The sequence below is a fragment of the Mytilus trossulus genome, chromosome 1 (genome assembly GCF_036588685.1).
Source record: "Mytilus trossulus isolate FHL-02 chromosome 1, PNRI_Mtr1.1.1.hap1, whole genome shotgun sequence".
Lineage (NCBI taxonomy): Eukaryota > Metazoa > Mollusca > Bivalvia > Mytilida > Mytilidae > Mytilus > Mytilus trossulus.
In genome coordinates, this window is record NC_086373.1 from 17,883,214 (window position 1) to 17,910,445 (window position 27,232).

At 31.4% G+C, this 27,232-nt stretch overlaps 2 protein-coding genes across 7 annotated transcripts; one reads left to right on the forward strand and one right to left on the reverse strand.

Moving 5' to 3' along the window:
• Window positions 1-3,567: 3,567 nt before the first annotated feature.
• On the forward strand, window positions 3,568-5,433 carry LOC134706855 (protein CLN8-like). 2 transcript variants are annotated; one of them, XM_063566173.1, is made up of 2 exons: window positions 3,568-3,710; window positions 4,426-5,427. In XM_063566173.1, the coding sequence occupies exon 2, from the start codon at window positions 4,441-4,443 to the stop codon at window positions 5,254-5,256; it is 816 nt and encodes a 271-aa protein (XP_063422243.1). In that variant the 5' UTR covers window positions 3,568-3,710; window positions 4,426-4,440; the 3' UTR covers window positions 5,257-5,427. The 2 variants fall into 2 exon arrangements, with proteins under 2 accessions (XP_063422243.1, XP_063422252.1); XM_063566182.1 differs by having other exon boundaries at window positions 3,577-3,782; window positions 4,426-5,433.
• Window positions 5,434-8,799: 3,366 nt separating this feature from the next.
• LOC134717588 (serine/threonine-protein kinase PAK 1-like) lies at window positions 8,800-22,193 on the reverse strand. Of its 5 annotated transcripts, none has more exons than XM_063580107.1 (9): window positions 22,114-22,193; window positions 21,689-21,813; window positions 20,468-20,497; window positions 18,915-19,093; window positions 17,766-17,970; window positions 15,796-15,967; window positions 13,749-13,812; window positions 12,945-13,427; window positions 8,800-11,789 (listed from the first exon to the last, which is right to left on the reverse strand). In XM_063580107.1, the coding sequence occupies exons 4-9, from the start codon at window positions 19,091-19,093 to the stop codon at window positions 11,471-11,473; spliced, it is 1,422 nt and encodes a 473-aa protein (XP_063436177.1). In that variant the 5' UTR covers window positions 20,468-20,497; window positions 21,689-21,813; window positions 22,114-22,193; the 3' UTR covers window positions 8,800-11,470. The 5 variants fall into 5 exon arrangements, with proteins under 5 accessions (XP_063436177.1, XP_063436154.1, XP_063436166.1 ...); XM_063580084.1 differs by having other exon boundaries at window positions 17,733-17,970; XM_063580096.1 differs by having other exon boundaries at window positions 17,733-17,970; window positions 22,144-22,190.
• Between the last annotated feature and the right edge of the window lie 5,039 nt (window positions 22,194-27,232).

Consider the following 27,232-nt stretch of genomic DNA (forward strand, 5'->3'; position numbering starts at 1 on the left):
TAGCACTTGTTATATCTATGGTTTGACAGTGGTGTGTTTATCATATGATATCATTTGTAGTTAGCACTTGTTATATCTATGGTTTGACAGTGGTGTGTTTATCATATGATGTCATTTGTAGTTAGCACTTGTTATATCTATGGTTTGACAGTGGTGTGTTTATCATATGATGTCATTTGTAGTTAGCACTTGTTATATCTATGGTTTGACAGTGGTGTGTTTATCATATGATGTCATTTGTAGTTAGCACTTGTTATATCTATGGTTTGACAGTGGTGTGTTTATCATATGATGTCATTTGTAGTTAGCACTTGTTATATCTATGGTTTGACAGTGGTGTGTTTATCATATGATGTCATTTGTAGTTAGCACTTGTTATATCTATGGTTTGACAGTGGTGTGTTTATCATATGATGTCATTTGTAGTTAGCACTTGTTATATCTATGGTTTGACAGTGTTGTGTTTATCATATGATGTCATTTGTAGTTAGCACTTGTTATATCTATGGTTTGACAGTGGTGTGTTTATCATATGATGTCATTTGTAGTTAGCACTTGTTATATCTATGGTTTGACAGTGGTGTGTTTATCATATGATATCATTTGTAGTTAGCACTTGTTATATCTATGGTTTGACAGTGGTGTGTTTATCATATGATGTCATTTGTAGTTTGCACTTGTTATATCTATGGTTTGACAGTGGTGTGTTTATCATATGATGTCATTTGTAGTTAGCACTTGTTATATCTATGGTTTGACAGTGGTGTATTTATCATATGATGTCATTTGTAGTTAGCACTTGTTATATCTATGGTTTGACAGTGGTGTGTTTATCATATGACGTCATTTGTAGTTAGCACTAGTTATATCTATGGTTTGACAGTGGCGTGTTTATCATATGATGTCATTTGTAGTTAACACTTGTTATATCTATGGTTTGACAGTGGCGTGTTTATCATATGATGTCATTTGTAGTTAGCACTTGTTATATCTATGGTTTGACAGTGGTGTGTTTATCATATGATATCATTTGTAGTTAGCACTTGATATATCTATGGTTTGACAGTGGTGTGTTTATCATATGACGTCATTTGTAGTTAGCACTAGTTATATCTATGGTTTGACAGTGGCGTGTTTATCATATGATGTCATTTGTAGTTAACACTTGTTATATCTATGGTTTGACAGTGGCGTGTTTATCATATGATGTCATTTGTAGTTAGCACTTGTTATATCTATGGTTTGACAGTGGTGTGTTTATCATATGATGTCATTTGTAGTTAACACTTGTTATATCTATGGTTTGACAGTGGCGTGTTTATCATATGATGTCATTTGTAGTTAGCACTTGTTAAATCTATCGCTTTGATACAATACCCTTGAAAGAAATGTAACCGCTCTAACGAATAAACGTTCATAAAGGTTTTTCATTGTGCTGGTTATGGTGTTGTTTCTTACTTCTGCTTCCAGTACATTTTGCATTTTCGCATTCTCACTTTGATTCTAGTATCACTAACAACTCAAAGGTGATACTTGAGTTACATATTTGTTTTTCGTTTATTTTTTTACATAAATAAGGCCGTTAGTTTTCTCGTTTGAATTGTTTTACATTGTCTTATCGGGACCTTTTATAGCTGACTGTATGCGTTATGGGCTTTGCTCATTGTTGAAGGCCGTACGGTGACCTGTAATTGTTAATGTTTGTGTCATTTTGGTCTTTTGTGGATAGTTGTCTCATTGGCAATCATACCACATCTTCTTTTTTATAATAACTTAACATTTTGTTCAGGGAACAATAATGAAACAAACCCAAAGATGCAAAGATTTATTAGAAGTCCGGCTACGATCAATGGTAACATTATTGCAGACAACACGCATTTGAAGTTTGAAAGTATAATTTAAGAAAACATGATAATAAAATGATAAAAATGAAAACAAAGTACTATCTAAGTTAAAATCATGATAGATAAGTGTAAAGATATGTATTGAAACTCTAGTCAGTTTATAAATTGTATTCTGTGCTTTCACAAAAGAGGGACGAAAATACCAAAGGAAGTCAAACTCATAAATCACAAGCTACATACGATACCGTTTATGGTGTATAGTTACACTGCTAGATCTAAGATTTTTTCATTTAGATTTTATTTTGATGCACGATTCAAAATGGAAGATGATCTTCTTCTGTTATCAGGGAATAAGAAAATAAGAAAAAGCGAAAGAGAAATGCGATGACAAAATGAAACAAGGACAACTGGTTTGTCTTCCGTTCGTTATTGTACAGTACTCTATGTTTAGCTTTTGACTTTACACAGGGCTTGCTTCACACATTATAGTCACATCTTTAATCAAATGAACAATTTAAATAATAACTCAAATGTTGTTCGAAAACAACTATTAGAATTTGAAACTTACTTAAGTTATAGATTTTACTGTCAAAAAGACAGGCATAATTTAGATATTTGTAATGTTAGCGTGTTGATGTATTGCTATTGTTGATCATTGTTAAGCGCCAGGGTAAAAACCAGAAAATTTAAATTCAGTTTCCTATATTGTTTTTAGGATCACTGTTTAGGTTAAAGTTGTTTTATAAATATACATTAATGTGTGTCTTTTCTTTTCTCTTCATTGTAATCAAAAATTTAATTGTATTCAAATCATTGTAATCATTTGTACCAAATTTAACTTGTGATTATTCTACATGTAATGGCCATCTTTAATTGACAATAACATATATCGGGAGAGATCCGTTTGCGCCAAAAATGCGTCCTTTTGCGCCAACTTTTTACTCTAATGCTACGTTTGCACCACATGTTTTCAAATTACACAGTATCAGTTAATAAAAAATAAAACATACGATTGTGTCAATAAGAAAAAAAAAATAACTTCACTACTTATTTATTCGGACTTGGAACCGGCAATTTAAATGCATGTGGTAGCCTATAACTTCACATTATTGTCCCAAAACACAATCATTGAAGGATGTAATGCATAAAACAGTTTATAATAATTTCTTATAATAATAAAGCTGATACGCATGGGGGAACAAAGCACTGTGTCATCAACATATGTGACTAAAACATATCAGCAAAAGCTTCTTTTTTCTTCTCTATTGGCATATCTTTATTAAATATTCAGCAAAGCAGAAAGTTTTATTCTCTCTCTGTACATTGACTGTCTAATGCATTTTAAGTCATTGCTCTGCAAATGCTTATCTTCAAGGTGAAATATCTCCGAACATAATTTATGATACTTTTTAAGCCAAAAATAAGAATAAAAATATAAATTCTATTAATCATAAATATTTATGATAGATATGTGTACAGGTAAATTGGCGCAAATGAGTTCCGAATACTGGCGCAATTGATACATTTGAAAAACAAATTTGGCGCAAATGACACTCCTGAAAAACAGTAATTGGCGCAAAAGGACTGCTGTCCATATATTTGATTTGATTTGATTTGCCTTGCTTCAGGGTGTCATAATTGTACATAATTTGTTTAATATCGGGTACACATGGCCTTATTTATTGATAAACTTACCAATGTAATGTCCAAAAGTCAACACTGATATAATTTTGTAAGCAAGATAACCTGGTCAATCCTTCTGTGGCAGTGAGGTTAATAACCAGCAGGATAATTAACATCTTCTCAATGACCAGTTGATTAACATTACACAGGGCACCTGGTTTCAGAGATTTTCAGGTTCAGCAGGTAATACTTTTTAATCTCAAACTAAATGGTTCGGTACCAGCAAATTTTACCGTTTTGAAATAAAAATCTCAAGTAAGTTATTTTTTTTAGATATACCAAATCGTTTGCACTCGTTCCTCAAACTAATTCTTGACTGGGAAAAAACCCCGAACAAACTACTAAATGTTTTTGATATTTAGTTATCATGGACAACATTTTCACCCGATACAGAAATCATTTTATCTCTTCAATAAGATATATTGCTACTTTTCTTCAACAAATTCGTTAATTTAATCCAAATGGTACTATTTCTGGCACAGTGGTTTTTGTTTTATGACTTCATTCGAAAATCATATAAAAAATGAATGACCGTATATGGGATAAAACTATAGAAATCATAAAACAAATCCATATTTCTTGCTTTCATGTGCTGTGGCGGGCGCTATATATATTTTGCCTGTATAGCCGTTTCAGATCACCATCATCATTTAGAAACAAATGCACCTAATTTTGAAAATTCTAGACTTGTTTTATTGTAAACACCTTGCTCTCTTACGAAACCATGCATCATACTTTATGGCTGTATAAAGTATAAAAAACATTTATTGCACATTTGAACTTGGTCAGTAATATAAATGTCTTATATCTAATAAAATAAAACCCTTAAATACTGATATCGAGTTTGCTAGTTAACAAAAAATGAACTCATACATGTTACACGTCTCTTTTATTACAGCTCTTGATATTCAGCATGGAAGTCTTAGATCACATAATACCAAGGGTCAACGAAATTGAATTCCGCAAACCATCGGTTAAGCTGTTTTGTATCTGTATTTCAGTAATTTTCTTTATTTGTGTGTTTGGATTTTCACATTTTATGGGAAAATTATTTAAAACGTACAAAACCCTGGAAAAGAAGGAACAGATATTTTGGAATCTTGCAATAGTGCGAGCAGTTTATGGAATACTTTGTACGGTAATTGGAATCTGGTCATTCTTTATCGACAGTGAACTAGAAAAAGATATAGTCTTCGGAACGACGCCAATAAGTTATTTTGCTCTTACTGCAACTGTTGGATTTTTTTGTTTTGAATGTCTGGCTGTTTCAATATCAGATATAGTGTATAAAAGGTTCAGTATTTTATTAAATATTCACCACTGGATATCGCTTGTTGGATTTTCCATTTTACTGATAGAAGATAGCAGCCATTTTTTCGGCACGAGAGGCCTCTTATTAGAAATGAGCACTCCATTTTCCGCCGTATGCTGGATATTTCTCAAAGCTGGAAAAGCAGACACCTTGTTTTGGAAAGTTAACCAGTTTTTACTGGTTCATTCGTTTCATTTAAGATCAGTAGTCGAATGTTCAATTTGGTACGTTACTTACAAACACTGGAATATAATATGGGAAACCATGCCAGTGGCTTTCTTTGTTTGTTTGTATACTCAACTAACACTGGTGACCTTCTGGATGACTCCGTATTGGACGTACAAAAAGACTGTTCAAATGATAACTCCTGTGGATTGGAACTTTGAAGATGTTAAAACAAAAACAAAGACATCCTAAAGACTTTAATAACTGTACAAGTCAGGCTCTTTATTGCAGTTAATCTATATGCAATGCATAAGGACCTTGCGACAAATGAAAGAGATTATATTTCACAATACATGTAGCTCCTTTTTTGCACTTTTACAAATCGAATCATATATATTTATTGTCTTTCAAACAAATATTAACTAAATTTCAGATATAATAACTGCTCAAACTGCTGCCGAGTATTTTCAAATATCCTTTGTTTCAGGTTTTAATGATTTAGGAAATTGTGTCCTACACCCCTTGAGGATTGAATGTTCCTCATTTGCAAGTTTCAAAACAAGCGGGTTGGAATCCCGCTAACATGTTTAACCTCGCCACATTATTTATGTATGTCCCAAGTTAGGAGCCTGTAATTCAGTGGTTGTCGTTTGTTTATGTGTTACATACTAGTATTTGTTTTTTGTTCATTTTTTTTTATATAAATAAGGCCGTTAGTTTTTTCGTTTGAATTGTTTTACATTGTCTTATCGGGGCTTTTTATAGCTGACTATGCGGTATTGGCTTTGCTCATTGTTGAAGCCCGTACGGTGACCTATAGTTGTTAAAGTCTGTGTCATTTTGGTCTCGTGTGGACAGTTGTCTCATTGGCAATCATACCCAGCTTTTTTATACTGTCTTCTCTTGGGATCATACATGTAACATATATAATCTTCGCTATTTTTAGCTTATGCCACGATGCTTAGTGCAACACTTTAGACTAACAATCTCGTATACTAGGGTCGTGACCAACTACAAACTCAAAGTCGGTTTGTTTAAAATATATAAAATGGTGTGGTATGATTGCCAATGAGGAGAGGGGATTACATAGTACCGTGCCGGTTAAACTGTCATTATACTGGAATAAAATGATAGACCTGTATTGATGGTGTTAACTATGTAACAAATAACAAGTCAATATATTCGATCCTAAATTAGTGATGCACAAATGAGAGAAAACTGATTATTTCATTGAATTTTTCAAGTCAAAGGACCATAACTCTGCACAAAATCATTAGACAGGAATTATCAAATCAATATCTTCAAGCACGAAGTGAAAAATGAATATTTGAGTGAATTTACAGTCTTTAACTCAGGGCAAAATCATTAGATCAAGGCTGTAACCTAATCTGTTGGTTGTAATGATAAAAGTATATACCAAATATCAAATCAAGAAAAATGTGTGGAAAACAGATTTGCCAGACTGACGGACGGACGATAGTCAGACAGAGTGCAAACCAAATATCCCTTAAAGGGCTTTCAGCTTCGTCGGTAAGGGACTAATAATCATAATTAAAAGGTAATGACTCATATGAAGAGCCAATTAGTGAGTTCTACCTTGCTAATAAAAAAATACTATGAGATATCCATCCATGACACATAATCAGTACACGCACAACAATACACACAATATTTACAGGACCAGTGCTTTTAAGTGTGTTCTTCAACTCAGTCACATTGAGGAATTACAAACTCTGAGTTACAACAAAAACACCAAGACACTGCAAGTTAAAGAAAGTCCTTAATTCACTTGTATATCCTGTTTTATAGTTGTTTCAAGTTTCTCGGTCAGTTTTTAGATTTCATTCATTGGTGTTCTGGCATTTTTCAATCTTTCAAGCACAATATTAAACTCCTGAACAGTGAAAGGGGTATCGTCAATATCGAGATCATGACCTCTAATTTCCCATCAGTGACAATATATAAGAATTTGAAAAGCATTGGTTGAACGCTTCATAAGTTAATGCTAGACACGACTGGATACACCATTTTCAACAGAGAAAGTGGAAATCGTCAATATTAAACTAGACCTCCATTTTGTCATCTGTAACAACATGTTAAAATTTGAAAAGCTTTTGTGAATGGTTAATGAATTTAAGCATGGACACTACTGGAAAGACTATTTTTCAATCTTTCAAGGACCCTAACTCTTAAAAATGAAAATCGTTAATATTAAAATTAACATCTATCTTGTCATCAGAATAAACAACTTGTTAAATTTTGGAAAGCTTTGGTTAAACGGTTCATGAGTAAAAGACATGTTTGGAAGCCGCCCATCTGCTTGGCCACTTTACATCCTCAAATCAATAATTGATTTGTCCTTCTGAAATCTGGTTAAAAATGCAATTTCATAGAAAGTCTAAAAGAACTACCAGTATTCCATTTAATTTTAATTGGAAGGAAACGGATGTTGACCTGCTTATCATTTTGACATTTTCGGGGTCGTCCTTGCATATGATGCAATGAAAAAAAGAACTGGCCTTTTAAAAAACCCCAAATGAAATAATCATTGTCCAGTTCCCTGACTGCTACAAACTGCTGATAAAAAAACTTAACTTTGATCACTGAACCATGAAAATGAGGTCAAGGTCAGATGACACCTGCCAGAAAAAAACAGACCAAAACACAAAAACTTAACTATAGCCACGAAAATGAGGACAAGGTCAAATGAGACAGGTACGTGTGACATGTACACTTTACAGCCCTTCTTTACACTGAATATACTATAACTATTGCCGAGTTATAGTATCTGAGATTTGGACCACCAAAACTTAACCTTGTTCACTGATCCATGAAATGAGGTCGAAGTTATGTAAAAACTGTCTGACAGACATGAGAACTAAGTATGCACATACCAAAATATAGTTATCCTATTACATATAATAAGAGAGAATTGAACATAACAACAAACTTTTTTTTCAAGTAGTCACTGAACCATGAAAATGAGGTCAAGGATATTGGACATGTGACTGACAGAAACTTAGTAGCATGGGGCATCTATATACAAAGTATGAAGCATCCAGATCTTCTACCTTCTAAAATATGAAAGTTTTTTTTAAAGAAGTTAGCCAACACCGCCACTGGATCACTATCCCTATGTCGAAATTTCTGTGACAAAAGTCACAGGCTCGACAAAAATGAGATTTTATAGGGGGAAATGCCATAGATCATTACTGTCAACATTCATTTAAAGATTATTTTGTTTGACTGATGACAAACATTGGAGGCCAAACTACAGAATATGCTCATGACACTCACATGTCATGTGAGCAAATAAGGATAGGTTAATTGCAAATCAATTTAGACAGAACAACAGAACACACACTTTGAACACCATAGAAACAACAGATACGTAAACAAAAGACAAACAATACAAGCAATACATGCTCTCCCATATAAAATGTTATTTTCTATTATTGTATTGTCTAAAACTATGCATGAACAGGGAAATAATCACAATAAGGAATTTGATGCCACTGTCAAACAAGTGAGAGATTCAGCTAGCTTTAAAACAAGGTTCATTCTATCATTTTCTACATAATAAAATGCCTGTACCAATTCAGAAATATAACAGTTATTATCCATTCATTTGATGTGTTTGAGCTTTTGATTTTGCCATTTGATTAGGGACTTTCCATTTTGGGTTTTCCTCGGAGCTCAGAATTGTTGTGATTTTACTTTATGGAAAAGGCAGTAAAAAGGAGATAAGCATGAGTTCTAACATGGTTACCATAACCATTGAGAACAAAACAAATATGACATTATATTGCTTTATTCATAAAAACTGTTATTAAAATACATATTTACAAATCTCACAGCTATCAAAATGTGCATCTAAAACAACTAGGCAGTGTGCCCGGCACTTAAATATTCTTTAACAAAACTCATATAACAGTTGCAAAAAAATAAAAACTCTGAAAAAGTATTTTTAAAATAAAATTGTCATTAAAACTGGTATAAAATAATTTGCATATTTTATGTTTATTTATTGATTAAATATAACCTGTATACCATCATTCTGGAATGTTTGTTTTAACAAAAATCAACCCTAAGAACCCTTATAAAATTGAAAAATAGTATAGTGAACATTGGAAATTATTCAAACTAGAAACAAAACTTTGAATGAAACAATTTTACTACTGTATCTAATAATGATAAGCTCAACTGCCTTGCAGCCTTCCTTTCTCTCTCAATGTTCATGTTTTTGTCTTATTTTTGGTTTTTGATGTTAAGATAAGTCAAGGTTATATCATCAATGTACAGTTAAAAAAAATAGTGATAAAGGTTATCATTAGCAAAAAAGACATATTGTTTCAGCTTTCTGTTAAACTATTTTTCAGACAGAGGGTACAATATTTTCCCAATTCAGAATTTTTGTACTGTATAACAGACACTGAATGAATTAAATGCAAGACTGCACAATTTATAAACACAATGATATCAAACTAACATTAGAATATTAATGACACAGATCTCTATCAAATGATAACAATTTAAATACAGTGTAGGTATCACATCAGAGATAAAACGAGGTTAACAATTTGTTTTTAATCATATGAATCATTAAAATATAGCTCTATTTTTAGTTATTTATTTGTGTATATTTTAGATTTGGGCTGGTATAAAAATTGAGTCAAGTCTAAAAAGTCATTAGCAGCATTTTTTTTGTTTCCTGTACATGTATTATTTACTGCCACAAATAGCTCTTCATGACTGTCTATTTTAAAGTCATGACTTTTGATTGACTTATGAATTAAAACTGACCAGCAGCCAATATAACTTGTTTATTGAGGATAATATTTTAATCCCATATGAATACAGCATGAATACCCAACAAAATGTGCATTTGGTCATACTTTCCCTGATTCAGAATAAATATGTGATAATATTTTCTCCAGATTTGGAATAAATATATATGTGATAATATTTTCAATTGATAAGATGCATGATTTCACATATTTAACAGTATTATTTATTTGTTACACAGACTATCAATTAACTTCTTGTACAAAGTTTGTAGTTTGTTAACAGAGTATTTACAATTTGTAAAATTGAATAAAACGACTGAAAAATATGCTCCATAACACCATCTTCAAACATTCTAGTACCTCTGTTTGTCCAAGATTACATGCCGGTAAATAATACCCATAATAATCTAGGATTTAAACTGCATAAATACAGATAAATCAAGTTAATTGATAAGTGAAAAGAAATAGCAGTACTAAAATAAGTTATTTGTTGAACATATTTTTAGTTACAATGTACATGTAGTTTAAAATACTTTTTAACGATGCGCTTTGAACATCAAATATCTAAGTGATATTTCCTTCAAATAACATGATTAAAGTGTTAAGGTTTATGTGTAATATTAGATTTATTTAAATCGGGCAGATAATAATTTTCCTGGCTTCTGTAGAAACAGAGGAATGCACAACAGAATACTGAACTATCAACATTTTTGATGGTACAAATGAAAAAGTTACCAACAAGATAATGTTCCCACAAACACATTAATTTTATTTATAGTTGTTTTCATATTTCATTTTTTGATAATTTGTAGAAAATTTCACATGTAAATCAGAAATTCCTCAAAAAACGGAATTTCTGATCAGATTATTCTTTGTTTACTCAAAGGATGATGAGAGATTTAAAACAAACATGATCTTTTTTATATAATAATCTACATTTTTATGGTGCCATTTATTTTGACAACAATCATATACCATCGGTATGAACATTAACGGACTCTACAAACACAGCATAAAATGTGAGGTTGGTTCATGGAATGATGTAAGTGTTCATTTTCTTTAGTATGAGATCTAAATGAATATTGTTTTAACTACATGATCTAAAAGTTTATAAACATAACAGATTTATAATCGTATTCAGTCTTCACATGAATTACATATTACATAAAAAACATAAAAAGCATAATATAAAACATCAATCTACAGTTAAATGAAGCAAATTAAAAATATGACATAGAACTGTATATTATAGTATGATTAGTATACATAACTGGCTTAATGTCAGGGGTGTCATCATATACAGTTATAAATCTATAGTTCACTTCAGTATTCCACATCATCCCAAATATTTTATTTTCGTATCTTCTCCAGTTTTTTCCCCTACTTTCTTAAACTTTTAAAAAAGTATTTTATTACCTGCTTTTTCAACAATGGGAATAGAAAAGCATCCATGTAATTGTGAAAAAATCCCATGGTTCAGGATGTTGTTCCATCACTGACTTTTTAAACATGTTTCAAGAAAGCATTTAAGAATTATGTTATAGTTGCTGTCACTTGATCATACATAGTATGATAGTATACATGCATGCATGTAGTACAGTATACAGCTAGCATATAATGACATCCCTAAAAATAAATCTAAGTCTGGAGCTTTCGTTAGATAATACAAATTATGAATACTAATGTCCAGTGGCTTGTTTGGCTGCCACAATTAAAGGTCGCAAGGTTGTCAGTGGTCTGGCTTTAGTTAGAAATTTGTGGGCTAATAACTCCTGGGTATCGGCACGTTTTTCAACTTCCACTTCCAGGCACCGGTCGAGGAAGTCTTTTAGTTCAGGAGACAGTTTTTCTGCATTTTTTATATCTGGTTTTCCTTTAGTTGCTATTCGATAAATAGCCTTCAGTGGGGTTTCATTCAAATAAGGTGGTTCCCCTTCCAACATTTCTATAATCATTATTCCCATACTCCAGATATCTACTTTCTTTCCGTAGTGTTTTCTACAATAGATTAAACCAAACACATATGTAAATATATTAGACAATTATTGTGGCTCACTTTTTTATTTGTATGCATGATGTGAATAATTATGCTTTCACGATAAATTGTTAACAGTTTTTATTGTTAGTTATCCTTTCCTGATATTTTCAACTTTCTTGTCAGTCTTTATATGCTTTTCACAGCAAACTAAAATTATATGGCATAGGTTTCATTTATTATTGAAGGTCAAACTGTGACTGATAATTGTTTATATCTTTGACTTTTTAGTCTTAAATGGATATTTGTCACATTGGAAATCATACCAAATCTTAAAGTCATATGAAACGAGTGAGTGGTGAAAAATAATGTTTGTCCAATTCTTGAACCAATGCATGCATACATCATAAACTTAGTCTTCTGTGCACGATTTTATCATTATTTTCGCTAATATATCATATAATCGTCATTTTTTTCTCTCTCTCTTTGTTATAATTGAACAAATATGGCTGCTCATTAAATGCCGTGTTTTGAAGCTGAGTTTTACCGATTGTCACCTTATAGTAAACAAATCACAAAAAGCATGAGTATTGAGCACATGTTTAACATGTATAATCAGATATTTGTTTATTTCAATGACAGATCCATGCGTATTGTGGTCATTGGATTTTTACGAGGAGAGTTACGCTCGGGTCACTATGCATACCGAAAATATGTCGGTGAATTGCTTCCTGGAAGCAAGCAATTAAAAAAAAGGTAAACTTCTTCTAAATGTGGACAAATTAAAGAATTTTTTCAGAAAAAAAGTATATGTACATAAGTTGTATAATGAAAACTATCCATTTAGTTATCAAAAACATATGCATATATTTTTTTAATTTGAGGTTTCTTATGACTTTAATATTTAAGACTTGACCTCTGTAAAAGTCCACAAGTTACAAATATAGCATTAATGACTCATTGCAATCACCTTAACAACAACTGAAATTATTTATGATTATTGATTATTTACAAAAACATCTAAATCCCACATTTTAAGACAAATTCATTACATTGTGTGCTAGTGACCTTATATGATATATCAGGGTCAGTTAATTCCATATGAAATGTAACTTTTTATGTATCATATAAGTTAATCGCAATAGGTAATTAGTATTATCTACAGTTACTTGATTTACCTGGATACTACTTCTGGGGCCATCCAGTAGGGAGTTCCAACCATAGTCTGTCTCTTGGCACTATCGCCACTGAGTTGAGCACAAAAACCAAAATCGGTTAATTTAACTGTCCCATTCATTCCCAATAAGACATTGTCACTCTTTATATCTCTGTGTATACAATGTTTCTCATGTAGATAGTCTAAAGCCTGTAGACATTCTCGTGACACGGCAGCAATCTGTCCCTCATTCATGATGGTTTCTGTTACCACATCAGTTAAGGCCCCGCCATCCAGATATTCCATAACTACCCATAGTTCTTGTTTTTCTGATAGATAATAGCAATCTAAGAAATTAACGATATTTGGATGTTTATAATCCTTCATTACTTCGATTTCTGTAATTAAAAGTTCTTTTTTCGGTTGATTATTCAAATCCATCATTTTAATAGCCACTACTGCATCAGCATCAACTGGTTTAGCCATACATACATTTCCAGAGGCACTGAAATGACAGAAAACAAACATGATAACAATATTCTACAAGATAAAACAAGATTACAGTTAATCATCAATTTGTTCATTTTCCTTCGATCCTACTGCCTAAAAGTGTTTAAGACTTTGGAAATTCTTGGACCATGCATGCAATACTGCTATGACAACTTAAGAAATAATATATATCTATTCTTATGTGTTCCATCTTAACTATACAAAGTACATGTATTAACATTTGAACAATTTTGATGAGAATCCAATCCATACCAAACTTTTTTTTTTAACAATGAGTCACATTATTTTTGCTTCAAAAACTTCTACCCAAACTTACCCTGAACCAAGTTTCTTTTGAATTAGATATTTAGAGGAGGCATCTCCAGGTGAAGCCAATCGTTCTGAAATAAACAAAATATGCCATGTTAATTTTCTTATTTATACAAGTACAATTATTGAGTAGAACACTATATATCAATTGTAGGAACATATCTTTAATAATGGCAGGTTATCATCCCGTTCAACCAATCACAATTTCTAATATCACAGAATTTCTATATCATAAATTCATTTATAAAAACTTCATTATTGTTAAAGCCAATACAGTGCTCTCTAATTGCTTACTTATACATTCATATCAGTTCGTTAGTTTTAGAAGAAAAATGTACCATTTCTTTTAAAGGTGTTTGTTTTGTATTTAGCTCCACTATACTTTTAACATATTATGCTTAATATTTCATATCACAAACTTATAGGGATAAAGGCATAATTATATATTAATTTTTTTTTATCATTGCTTATTACGAACTCATGACAATCTATTTCCTGGATATTTAAGGGTATATTCCAATATAACTTTATAGTTTTTACACTATATTGTTATACAATCAAAAAAACCCTTTCTTTTTCCTTCATGTAAGTATACACAAATTATTTGAAAATGGAAAATATATTTTTTTACATTTATGGTGCACTTACATATTTTAAGTGCTGCAGATTTGTAGCAGTAAAATAAATACTAATCTATTTGTAAAATTTACATAGTACATTGCTAAGTCTGTGCCATCTAGAAGGTACAATACCCAGACTGATTCAGATTAAAATCAAACTTACAGCTATTGAACTATTCATTGTGAATTATTATTTATTTATACATACACTACATGTGTATCACTTGACTTGCAAATCAATGTAAAAAATCTACTATAGTATTATAAACTTGTATGACTTTACACTGAATCACATCGTGTGTACTGTATGTTAGGGAAAAAGTGCAATGTGCATGTATCATTAACGTTGGAAGTAAACTATCACATCCATCCAGATAATAGGAACTAAAATGTGGATAGGGTTGTTCTTATACAGCAGGGTAAATTTGGCTTTGTAATAAGAGTGGTTTCTTACAGAGAATAAAATACCTGGAATATTCTTCTGATCAACATAACAGGTTTCAAGAAGGGGTAGTCACTTCTTTACAAATGAATTAGTCTTTTAGTATTACACAGAATCTCCAAGGGGGGACTGTTATTTTGGTTATTTCATTGGATTTTATTTGGAATAAAAATGTATTAATAATTTCAACTTTTAGCTGTTACATGTATGCATCTGTTCCCAATATTTATAAATAAAATTATAAACTACAATAATTTATTTTTACCTATTCAAATTTATATTTACACAATAATGGTTTAAACATGTCTGTTTTATTGACTATCCTATAGCGATGGATCATAAAAATCTTCACATTTATTGTAAAAATAAAGTTTGTTCAAATCTTATTTCACGATTTATGAGGTAGATCAATATTTATTATTGACAAGATCATATAATAATTAGGTAACAACTGAGCTAAGAGGTGGATCAAGAATTTCTAAAAATGTGCATAAATCTAAATTTGTCCATACATTATTCTTTGAAGTTATAGTTGATCCAGGATGTGTTTAAAAAAGAACTAGGATACTTACTTATTGAATTATTTATATTACCTATTGCAATAAAAAGAAATCTGTGAAAATCTGCACTTTCACATTCTTAAGTTTGATGTGATGGTAATATCTATAATCATTTATTTAGATCAGTGTATCTTAATAAAGTCATATTTTTTTTCTGTTGGAGATGCACACCTTCAATTTCATTTAGAGAGGATACCCCAAAATTTATCTTCATGTAAATTATACATCACATACAGTCAGCCTACTCCAGTTTTTTCTCCATTTTTGAACTAGTACATATTTTTATTATATTGGCCAGCTGAAGTCTGCCTCTGGGTGCTGGATTTTCTTGCTTTGTTGAAGACTCATTGGTGGCCTTTGGCTATTTTCTTATTCTTTGGTCAGGTTGGTGTCTCTTTGACACATTCCCAATTTTACTTCTCAGACACTTACGTAATCCTGCATGAATTTCATCATCTGTTAAATTCTTTTTCTGAGATTTTGGACGTCTTTGTAATACTTCCTCTTCTCCATCCTCTTTTGGTTTCTTGTTGTCAAGGGTGACGTTGGCCATGCCATCTGTAGCATTGTTTGTTCTGGAATCTAACTCGTCATTATCATTTTTCTGTAAATGAAAAAAATTGTGACATATATACCACTATATTGACTGTATATCTATCAATAGACCATTTTCATGCTACCAACTTTTGACTCAGGGATTTATCTTTCTTTGTGGTCGGACATCCTGGTACCCCTTCAAGAAAGAGCAACGTAAATAAGTAAATTCAATATTTTAATTGGTACAATTTTGTGGAAAAGTTTATTGCTTAATGTTTTCTATACATGACTAAATCATCAGAGAACAGAAAAAGTTCCCCCCAGTTTGCATAATTTATATATTTCATTTACTTCTTTTGGTTGCTTATAATTGACCAAGTAACATGATGCCTTACCAAAGATAATCTAAAATAAAATACCGGAGTCAAAAGTCTGTAATATGAAAATAAACTATCCATTATCAAATTCAAAACTGTGTATTTTTCATGCAAAGCCAGGAGAGGTGGCATAAACATGCATTTTAATACACAGCACTATAAGACAATATTGCTATATTTAATTTAAAAAAAAATAGAATAGCTTATTTAACTTCTAAATAATCTTCTTCTTCATTTTTGTTATACATGTATGTATTAATCTTTTCATTTCTAAAGATATTTTTGTTTCAAAGTCTCATTCTTTGTATGATCCATTTGAGGGATATCAAGTTAAAAATAAGAACTACAGTCGACTCTCGTTATCTCGAAGTCAGCCGGACCGGAGAAATATTTCGACATACACATAGTTCGACTCAAACGAAAACCGGAAGTTTGACTGAACAAGGGACACAACTCTTGCTTAGCATGGTAAAGCTAAAATAAATCTGGGTGAATATGGGAAGGGGATCGATATTCTGGTATCAGATTGATGTATTTGTATGTCATGGTCTTTCGTTATTATAATAACATTGTTTTACTTATTCAATTGTTTCAGTTACAATTGTTTCCTATGGTTTTTATTCGAGAGAGTAATTTCCAATCGATAGTTTCGTTATTCAGGTCGTTTAAAGTTGACAAAATTGTTTATTCTCGGATACAAAAGAACATTAACAATGTATCACTAATTATTTATAAAAATTCTATAAAAGATAATCTTAGGTAAACACTCGTGGAAATAGCATGTCATAAATCAATACATTGGTCAGTGACTGGAAATTTAATTACACGTGTATTGTCAGATGAACTCTTCAATCCATTTAAATGCCGGAGGTCATGTTTTGACATATGTGTGTATTAGTTCGAGATAAATAATGAATTTTGAAGGCTTTTGTTCACCTTGGGATCGTAAATTTAGTTCGACTCAACCGAAATTTCGACACATCCAATTTCGACTCATCAGGAGTCGAGTTACATACATTTATATGGAACAAAGTTCGGGACACCGTGAAAACTTCGACTCATCTGAAATTTCGAGTCAACCGAGTTCGAGACAACGAGAGTTGAACTGTATTTGAGATCAGAATAGAAAAGAAAAAACAGATCATGCATAAATACATTGCCTTATATTTACAAAGACGGTACAAATGTAGATTCTGAGTTGAATTTTTTTTTTAAAGTTACAAGACATGTTTCTTTTAATCAAAGGATTTTCAAAAAAAAATGAAAAACATCTGCAGCAAGAACTACACCATTTATACATGTAGTGTACATCTTGTTGCTGATGCTTCCTCAGTGCCAAAAAAATGAAAATGATCTAAACATTATGATTTTGTTTGTGATTTAGTAATGTCAAAAAACACCTATTTTAAACCAGAATCTACACAGTACACTTATTGTAAATGTGAGGCAATGTACCTTGTTTGGGTCAGTTTTTGCAGTGACAAAAACCTCGTCAGATTTGGCATCCTTTCCGTGAGGAGAGGGAGGAGGCATGGAGCTTTTGTCTTCGTCACTAAGCTCATCCTCAGATTCTTCAATGGTAGTGGCAACTTTAAGGTATTTCTGTTCATGGGTACTTTTCTGTTTAAATGATTTCTTCAAGAATTTGATGGATTTTATGACAGCCTCTGGATTTTTCTTCTGTTCCTCTTTCCTGAAGAAAATTATATTTTCAGTAACAGTATAGAATTTAAATGACCACTATGTAGTTAGTATACTTGTATTTTGTTTTAATTTTGTATACATACATTATAAAATGTAAATTCCTGTGAATGGGACGAGGAAACAAGAAGTGTCTTTTTGAGCATTAAAAATTATTATGCAAATTTTTTTTTTTAATACAGTTAGCCTAAGTAAGGTTTCTGATATGTTGTAAGTCTATCATTAATTCATACACATGTTACAATTTTGAAGTCTATATGTTGTACCATATCTAATGTACATGTATCACAACAAACACATGTTTTAGTGTGTCAGAATATAGACTTAATGCATTTTCTAAAGTTTGTTATGTTTTGTCTAAATATATTTATTATATACATGATATATGGAACCATGAATGATTCATTCAAAATGTTTGTCATCTAAAACTTTACAACATCCAATTTTCCATCATTGTGGCTTTAGTTAGGAATATATTAATACTAATCTTCTTTTAAGTGTTCTCTTTTGACACCAACAAGAGACAGAAAGGGGTAGGGGAAGGCTTAAAAAATATTTGATTTTAAATATGTACTTTTGGTTATTATTTGTTACACTTTCAACAGTTCAACTATAATATTGTCATTACAGAAACATATAATTTTTATCAAATTTCTTACTATTTACAATCTATTACCTTGATTTCTGATTTTAAATGTTTATCATTGTTAGTTATTTGTTTACATGTTCTAAATGGGAATAATGAAAATGAAAAAATATTACAGATAAAACATTCAATGAAATGGATAAATGATATGTCCAAATACTTACTATTTCAGTCTTCCTGACTTTATACATGTATATGTTTTGTAAATGACAAAGGTATTTTTGTGTGTGTCAAATGTACTCCATTGTTTGATTTGTACACAAATATTCTGATGTTTAACATTAACTTACGAGATATTGGAATGTTGAAGGAGTGAATTCCATGCAGGTGGCAGGCCTACAAAATCTCCTGTCTGTCTGTCAAAACCAACATGTACATTATGTTTGACCTCAGTGGGGCCAGATATACTCATGGGTTTGTCATCTGAACTAGTACTTTTCTTCTTTCCAAATGGCATTTTTGACAACATCTATAAATAGAACAAAATATGATAAAGTTGAAATCATTTGTACCTTGTACATGCTGTTCCCAAACATCAATGTTACTTTTACGAATGCATTTGTACATTTGTGCTGATCACATAATTGTGTTAAAATCAAAATATATAAAGAGACGAAATACACACATGTAACCATATATAATTATTAGAAGTTTTGTAACTTTTGTTATAGTACACAGGGTGTTCTGAGGGTTTGTACATACAACTTTTTTAGGCTGCTTAGACAGTAAACACTCAGATCTACTTTTACTTTTGTAGTTATCTGTCAGCCTAACGTGTATACAAAGACATTTGTTTAACCATTTATACTTTTATTGTTATTTGATGTAAATAGTGTTAGTAAGGTCTTTGACTTTGTGAGTAATGGAAAAGACTTTGTCTTCATTGTTTTACCAGAAGCGTCCCAGACTGAATTACAGTTTCTCAACTTCTGTTTTTCCTGATTTAAAAGCTCCCATTAGTGTAAATTCCGAAATTATTGTGATGTTGTGATTGTAGTGAAAAAATGTGATAGGGTTATAATGGTAATAAATAAAACTCGAATTTTGATTTTTTTTATATGAATTAAACGGGATCTTTTCTGAACATCGTAAAACAGTTTATTCATATTTGTAGATGATTTACACTTACTTGGATATTGACAAGATTAACGTTATATAAGGGATCCTTCTGTGAATTTTCATAACATAACTAAGAAGTGTTCTTTTTGGTTTTCTGTGATTGACGCATATAAGGTAAACAGTCTTCACGATGAACTGTTGAATTTACAGGCCTGTAGCTCAACTTTTACTTTTTTTTAGTTAGTCATGTTAGTTTCTGATGGCCTGTAGATATGATTTTTACAGGCCGGAGAGCAATTTTACAAGCCTGGGCTGCCATTCAGCATGAAGACTGGGTAAAATGCAAAGCTTAAATTTATTTTGTCATCTGTTTTACATGTACCAAGTATAGTAGGTCAATGTAATGAGTTTCTGAGCTACTACATGTATATTGAAACTAGTGCTATGTTTTTTTTATCTGCTTCTTTACCATTGCTTACACCATGTAGCCTGCTACACAACAACTTTAACATACTTGTTAACTCAACACGAGGGTAGGCAGATATCAAAATGTACCAATATTAAACAGAATAAAAAGTGTTGAGCAACAGATATGATACCTTTTACTTTCATGTCACACCCACCTGTCCTGTAACAGTATTAACCCTATAACGAGTAGAAAAACCTACAAAAATGTACATGTAGGTTGAAAACTCTCCCATTTTCTTTTAAAGACTTTTAATTTAGCAAAAAAAGGATATTCAAACTGGTCAACCCCCTGCCCTAAAACCACAATTATACATACCTTATCAATGTCTTTCCTTTATTTCTATGTCTAAAATTAATGAAAAAGGTTTTCATTTGTCTGATGTATCAGAGAAAAGTTTTTTTATTAAATAAATTGTACATCATAACCTACATGTATAATAAACACTGCCAAACTTATTTTCCATTTACATGTTCTTTATTGGAAAGTTTCCTTAGTTTTAAAGAGCTGTTTGTACATGTTCATGAATTATATAAATTCCTGGTGTGGGGGTCAAAAATGCAACTGCAGTTCCTGTCGTTTCCATCCAGTGCTGTCTCAAATCTGAAATTTCTTTCTTTCTTTTTTAAGGCCATTTGCTCTGCTTTTTTTATGCATTTATTGAATAGATCTGCCATGAAATGCTAGTGCTTATATTTATTTTAAAAGTTTTTTTGCTTTTAGTTTGTTATTATTTTTTTTATTTTCAGGTGATTTGCTGACTTCCCCATTCAATGCACATAGAGGCACTTGCCCCATGAACTTTGACTCTGGAGGCTCACAGATGAAATAGTTTTGCTTTCATTATACTTGCATGTTTTTTTTCATTTTTATTTGATAGTATTTGCATGATGCTGCATGATTTTTTATGTGATAGTCGGTTAACAAGCTCACCAGAGCTCATGCTTTGCCTGTTATTACATGCATGTATGATTTTAGTATATATGCCCACTTTAAATAAAATTTACTTAATTACATTTTTTGTACTTGTCAGATGATTAAACATCTGTGAAGAATTATGTCCATTAACCATGATTAACATGATTAATGTTTTTTCATTGCTCATTTTCTGGTACTAAGTCCAAAATTTTATAACATCTTGAGAGGCTATTTTATTATTTTGCTTTAAGAAAAGGCAAAGAGGCAAAAAAAATTTCTAGCCCTTCAACTTCAAGATGTCATTATTTTTGGGACTTATTTTCAGGTTATTTTCTGGTAAGGCAAGTTATAAATATTATCTTTTGTAAGAATGTATGTTAGTTTTACCATAATTTAAATAAAAAAAAATGCCAACAATGCACTTAAATTCCATCATAAAGATATAAAACTTGAACAATACAGTAATTTAAGACTACATACATGTATGCACAGTACACATAACAGATTATTGTACATGATTAACTAATTCCTTCAGGCAAAAACTAACAACATATCATGCATAAAAATGCATGTACTTCTTTATACTTTCAATATTTTATATAATATTAAATCAGTATATACCTGGCAATGGAGTTCTGTAGTTTTGGTTTCCCTTTTTTGGTATGGAAATTTGGAATGTCCGTTTCGACGTTTCAACTTCCTTGTTCAAAAATTGTACATTTCAGGTTTGTTTCGATCATTCCAACCTATAATTAGAAATAAAATTACGTCACCATATCCATGGACATATTGTTATCGATACAGGCGTAATTACATATGTAACTGAAGAGAGTCTTAAACCTGTCAAAAGGTGATTGATAGTAACATGGACCGTGTCAGAAGTGAAATCACGACCTATAAAACATAAACAATGATACAGAGATATTTAGCTATTTTACAATCTCTAAAAATAAACATATGACATCTTATGTTATTGAACTTATAAGTTATAAAGTAATTCTTGTTTTAGGAAGTATAATTTCACCTGTATTGGAAAATAACTATACCTGTTTTACAGACGAAGTGTGTCAACTTACAAAAACTTCCTATTTCCGGAAACAGTCTCGCTCTGATTTCAAGGGAGACAACATCTTAATTTCCCGCCATTCTTAAAAACCACATCCTCCAGATAAAATTTCTGTTCAAATACTTTACGAATCAAAACATACAGTATTTTTTTTTAAAGAGAGCGACTCTTTTGTCACAGGCACTTGTTTTTATCTATTGGAAGAACCACTATCAACGTATATTTAGGAGCTCCTAAATATATAGACATTTGTTTTAATCTATCTTGCTTAGCTTTTATTCTGCATGTGCTATCTATGTATTAATATATATATATGTGCTGTCTGGTTGCATGTTTGTGTTGTATGTGTGTCTGATGTTATTACATGTATGTTTTGTTTATTAATATCAGTCGGTTAAAGAGCTCTTAAGAGCTCATGTTCATTGTTATCATTATGTATATATATGCAACCCGACTTTAAATAAAGATTACTTTACTTTACTTTACTTTACTTTACGTTGATAGTGGTTCTTCCAATGCTAAATATACGTTGATAGTAATAAGACATAAAGATATAAGACATAAAGCTTTATTTAGAGTCGGTATAAGCAAGCAATTACAAACATAAGCTCTGAAGAGCTTTTAAAACCGACATAACAACAAATAAAACAAAACATACATATCGAGTCATGCACACAACATTATTTAAACATATAAAGCAAGAGTCAGTGGCGGATCCAGGAATTTTCATAAGTGGGGGCCCACTGATTGACCTAAGAGGGGGCCCGCTCCAGTCACGCTTCAGTGATTCCCTATATAAGCAACCAAAATTTTTCCCAAAAAGGGGGGGGGGGGCCCTGGCCCCCTGCCCCCCCCTAAATCCGCCTCTAAGAGTTCTATCAGTTTATAAACATGCAGCACAAAAGTTCTGTAAGCATCTTACAGGTTTAACACATACTGGTACATGCAATTATGAGATAAAAACACAAAAGCACAAATGAAATGGTTTGCACATAAATAGCATAAAAGCACATTAAGTTTCAAAAATTAGCACAAAAGCAACAGAAGCACTATAGTAAAGATATTAGAATACATTTGCCATGCTGAAAATAAGGCAACAAAACAAAAAATAATAAGCAGAGATTAACTGGTTTTGCGTTCTTGAATTGATTTAAAGATGATTGCTTACGAAGCTCATCTGGCAGCTCATTCCAAAGCCTAGCACCTGCATACCTGAAAGATTGTAGGCCATATGCAGTTGTTCTTACATGTGGTAGATCTGCTGTATTCTGGTATCTGAAAGAGTAAGTGTTTTCCTTTAAGTGAATCAAATCATGGAGATAAACAGGACAATCTTTATTTATAATTTTGAAAACTTCAATCGCCAAAGATCGCATTCTTCTTACTTTTAAAGATGGTAATTTTGATTTGCAGAGTAGATCTTCATAACTTGCTGAATGGTCTTCGTAGATAAACCTTAGTGCTCTCTCTTGAATTTTCTCTATCTTTTTTGTATTTACCTCCCCACAAAAGTGCCAAACTAGTGGGCAGTAATTAAAGTTGGACATTATGAAAGAATAATAAATTGTTAATTTTCCGAGTTTAGTCAGGTGTTTACCTATTCTTTTTAATACATTTAATTGTTTGGATGCTTTTTTACATATTATAGAGACATGTTCATTGAAATTTAGTTTAAAATCTATTGTTACACCTAGCAGTTTAACGTTATCTTCACACTCTATTTCATTACCTTCTAATTTAAATTTAAGGTTTTTTTCTTTAGTTTTTTTACCTACAGCTATTGCCTGAAATTTTTCTGGATTTGCTTTCATTTTATTTATTGAGAACCAGTTTATCAAAATTTTACTTTCTTCTTCTAAAGTTTTAATTAATCTATCTAAATCGTTATCTGCGTATGAAAGGGTGTTGTCATCTGCATAATTATAGAGTTCACTTTTATGAATAAAATAGAAAATGTCATTTAAAAAAATATTAAATAATGTTGGCCCTAATATTGACCCTTGTGGCACCCCTTTAAACATTGTTTGCCAATAGCTTGAATTAGTACCTACTTTAACACACTGTTTTCTATTAGTTAAATAGCTTTCTAAAAGTTTAAGAGATTAGGCGGACACACCATAAGATTTTAATTTTAGTAGGAGGAGGTCATGGGGTAGGCAGTCAAAAGCATTGGACAAGTCCATTAATATAGCTGCTAAATATTTATTCTGATCTAAAGCCTTTTTCCAATCTTCAATTATTTTTAATAAAGCGGTTTGGCATCCATATCCTTTTCGAAAAGCTGACAGAAAAATGTGGAAAAATGAATTAAAATATTCAACAAGTTGATTTTCTATAGACCGCTCAAAATTTTTTGAAATCATGGGCAATATACTTACAGGTCTATAGTTTCCTGTATCAAGAGTGTTTGATTTTTTATGCAGGGGTATTACTTGTGCTTCATTTAATTTATCTGGGAAAACAGCTGATTCAAATGATTTATTTATTATTTTAGAAATTGGATTGGATATTGCAGATTCGGATAATTTTAGTATTTTTGAAGATATTCCATATTTTCCTGTTGCCTTTTTGATGTTAATTTTATTGATTTGTTTTTTTAACAAACTCTGGATCTACTGGGCTAAAATTTAGTTCTTCTTTTTCTGGTTTATTTTCTTTTATAATTTTGATAGTGGTTCTTCCAATGGATAGAAACAAGTGCCTGTGTCTTTTGTTAAACTGAACTATTTTTTGTTGAACAAAACTCACTTTTGTCCGTAAAAAAATGAATTTGGAGTACAAAACCACTAGAGTCGCATGCAATACCTTCCTCTCCTTTTATGCAATAATCTTCTATCAAGGAAATCATGACAGAAAACACAAGCTCTGGCATAAGGTCTAAGTGGGAGATATATGCTTCCTATGTAGGCGTTGATAAATGTTGAAATACAGAAATGGAAGGTTGATAATTTGAAATTGATATCGTGTGGACTGGCCGTAGAGTTTAGTAGGCACTCTATACTGATCACAAAACAGACAGTCACTGAGTCTTACATCCACCACTTGTCCCCCAAAATAGACCATCGAGAAAAAGGAAAACTTGCCGAATTTAATCCAACCAGTACAGACTACAGACTATCAGACACTAGGGAACCTAAGACTTGAACTATATGTTATAAAACTGTAGGATTATAAAAGACTAGAAATTCTGTAAAAAAAAACAATGATTGAAGAAAGCAATAACAAAATAAGCTTACGGAATTAAAATTTTTAAGAGAGCGCCTGATATAATCAATCTTTCACTAGGACACGACATGGTAAACTTAGAATGCAACCGATTCTCAAATATCACAACAAATAGGACCAATATCTTGTATACACCCCCCTTTTCCCCAAAAATAATAAATAACAATGAATAAATAAAATGCCAATGCAAGTCTGTCTTCGACTTTGAATATGTTTTTGGTATTTCCTGCAAAAATAAAAAAAAGTTTGAATAACATGAAATTGACGGGCCCATATGTATATATTTTATATTTATTCAATCAATTGGTATACTCGTTGCCGGATACAGCTATACGGTGTAAAAACCTATTCAGATAATATCCTGTTTCACTGCAACACGGAAGTAATTGTCATTTAAAATGGACAAAAGGTATACACAAAGTATGCATTTAAAGTTTCCTATTTTTCAAGTGCAGAAACTTGATTTAACATGTATTTATCAATGAGAAATATATTTAGAAACCGAACGAGATATATATTTGAAAAGAAAGCCCCTAATAGATACGCAAATGTACACAATGAGTAACGGATTTAAATACCCAAATACTCATAAATTGAAATGTCCTTTAAAATTTATGTTTTTTTGTATACATAAAAACGTATGTAAACGGCTACAGTAGTTGTTTGTGTGTAGGGGTTCGGATATCATCGAATACAGGAGTCGGTTATCTTATTGTCACCTTTGATGTACATAATAATTTAGTATCATCTGTGCACGGATCTGGGATAGAACGTCGTCATACGAGCTTTTATTATATTTATACAATTAAAAGATTTAATGTTTCAATGAATTCACTAGGATGAATTCTTGGAATGAATGATTTTCACAATTTCCCCCTCATTATCTTTTAGCTATCCAATATGATCCAATATCATATTTGACAGTTGAGGTAAATCATATAAATTAATGTTTAATAAATATCTCTGACAGGAGATGAGAAACTGTTCTACTCTCGAAAAGATTTAATATAAAAAGGAAATTGACAATTATGATGCTTTTAAAGTCAAATATGCTAGCAACGTGACAAATTATAAATAAATGAACGCAAATCTTCCATTAGTTTACAGTGAATATCGACATGCCTTATTTACAGCAATATTTGATTGTGCTCAAGTCACTCTAAAACACGGCAAGTTAAACTCCGGAGAAGTTGTTTCACAATGTTTTCGAAAAGGAGAACCGAGAAATGGTTGATTGGTTTTAAGTGCGAAACTATGAAATATTAGATTGACATATTTTTGCAGATTGTTTTGCCATAATGAATACCAATCATCTGTTTAATTGGTTGTGAAGAACGCCAATAAAGCTAAAAATAAATCAATTCCTGCTTTGTCATAATCTAAAATGTCTCTGATTAAACTCTTGTTGTGAAAAAGTGGAACCAAGTCAAATCCTTTTTTACTTTTTGCACGATGGACTTCACTTCAATACTATAAGCTCTTAGCAGATCTTTGGAAAGAAGAAGTATGCACACAGTAAGCCTGATTTGGATTGGATGTCGTATGATATACTAAAGAAATAGATGTGAGCATGATATGTTTTTGAACTATTTTTTTTTATATTCCGAAGACATGGCTATTCCAAGAGAGAAAATTCAAAAAAATTAGAGATTTTTTAAAGCTATTTTGTTGTTAACTTAAAAAAGACTGATAGGGTTCGTGCAACGGAAGGTCTACCGCATACGCGAAAACAGACAATATTACATAATTGTTAGTTTGATTTTCTTTTTCGTTTTGTTTTACTCAAAGTAAATGCTTTTGCGTCTCGGGAGAGAAATCATTTTTTTTAAATTTATTTCATTGTTATCTTTTTGTTTAACTCAAAATAACGTAGC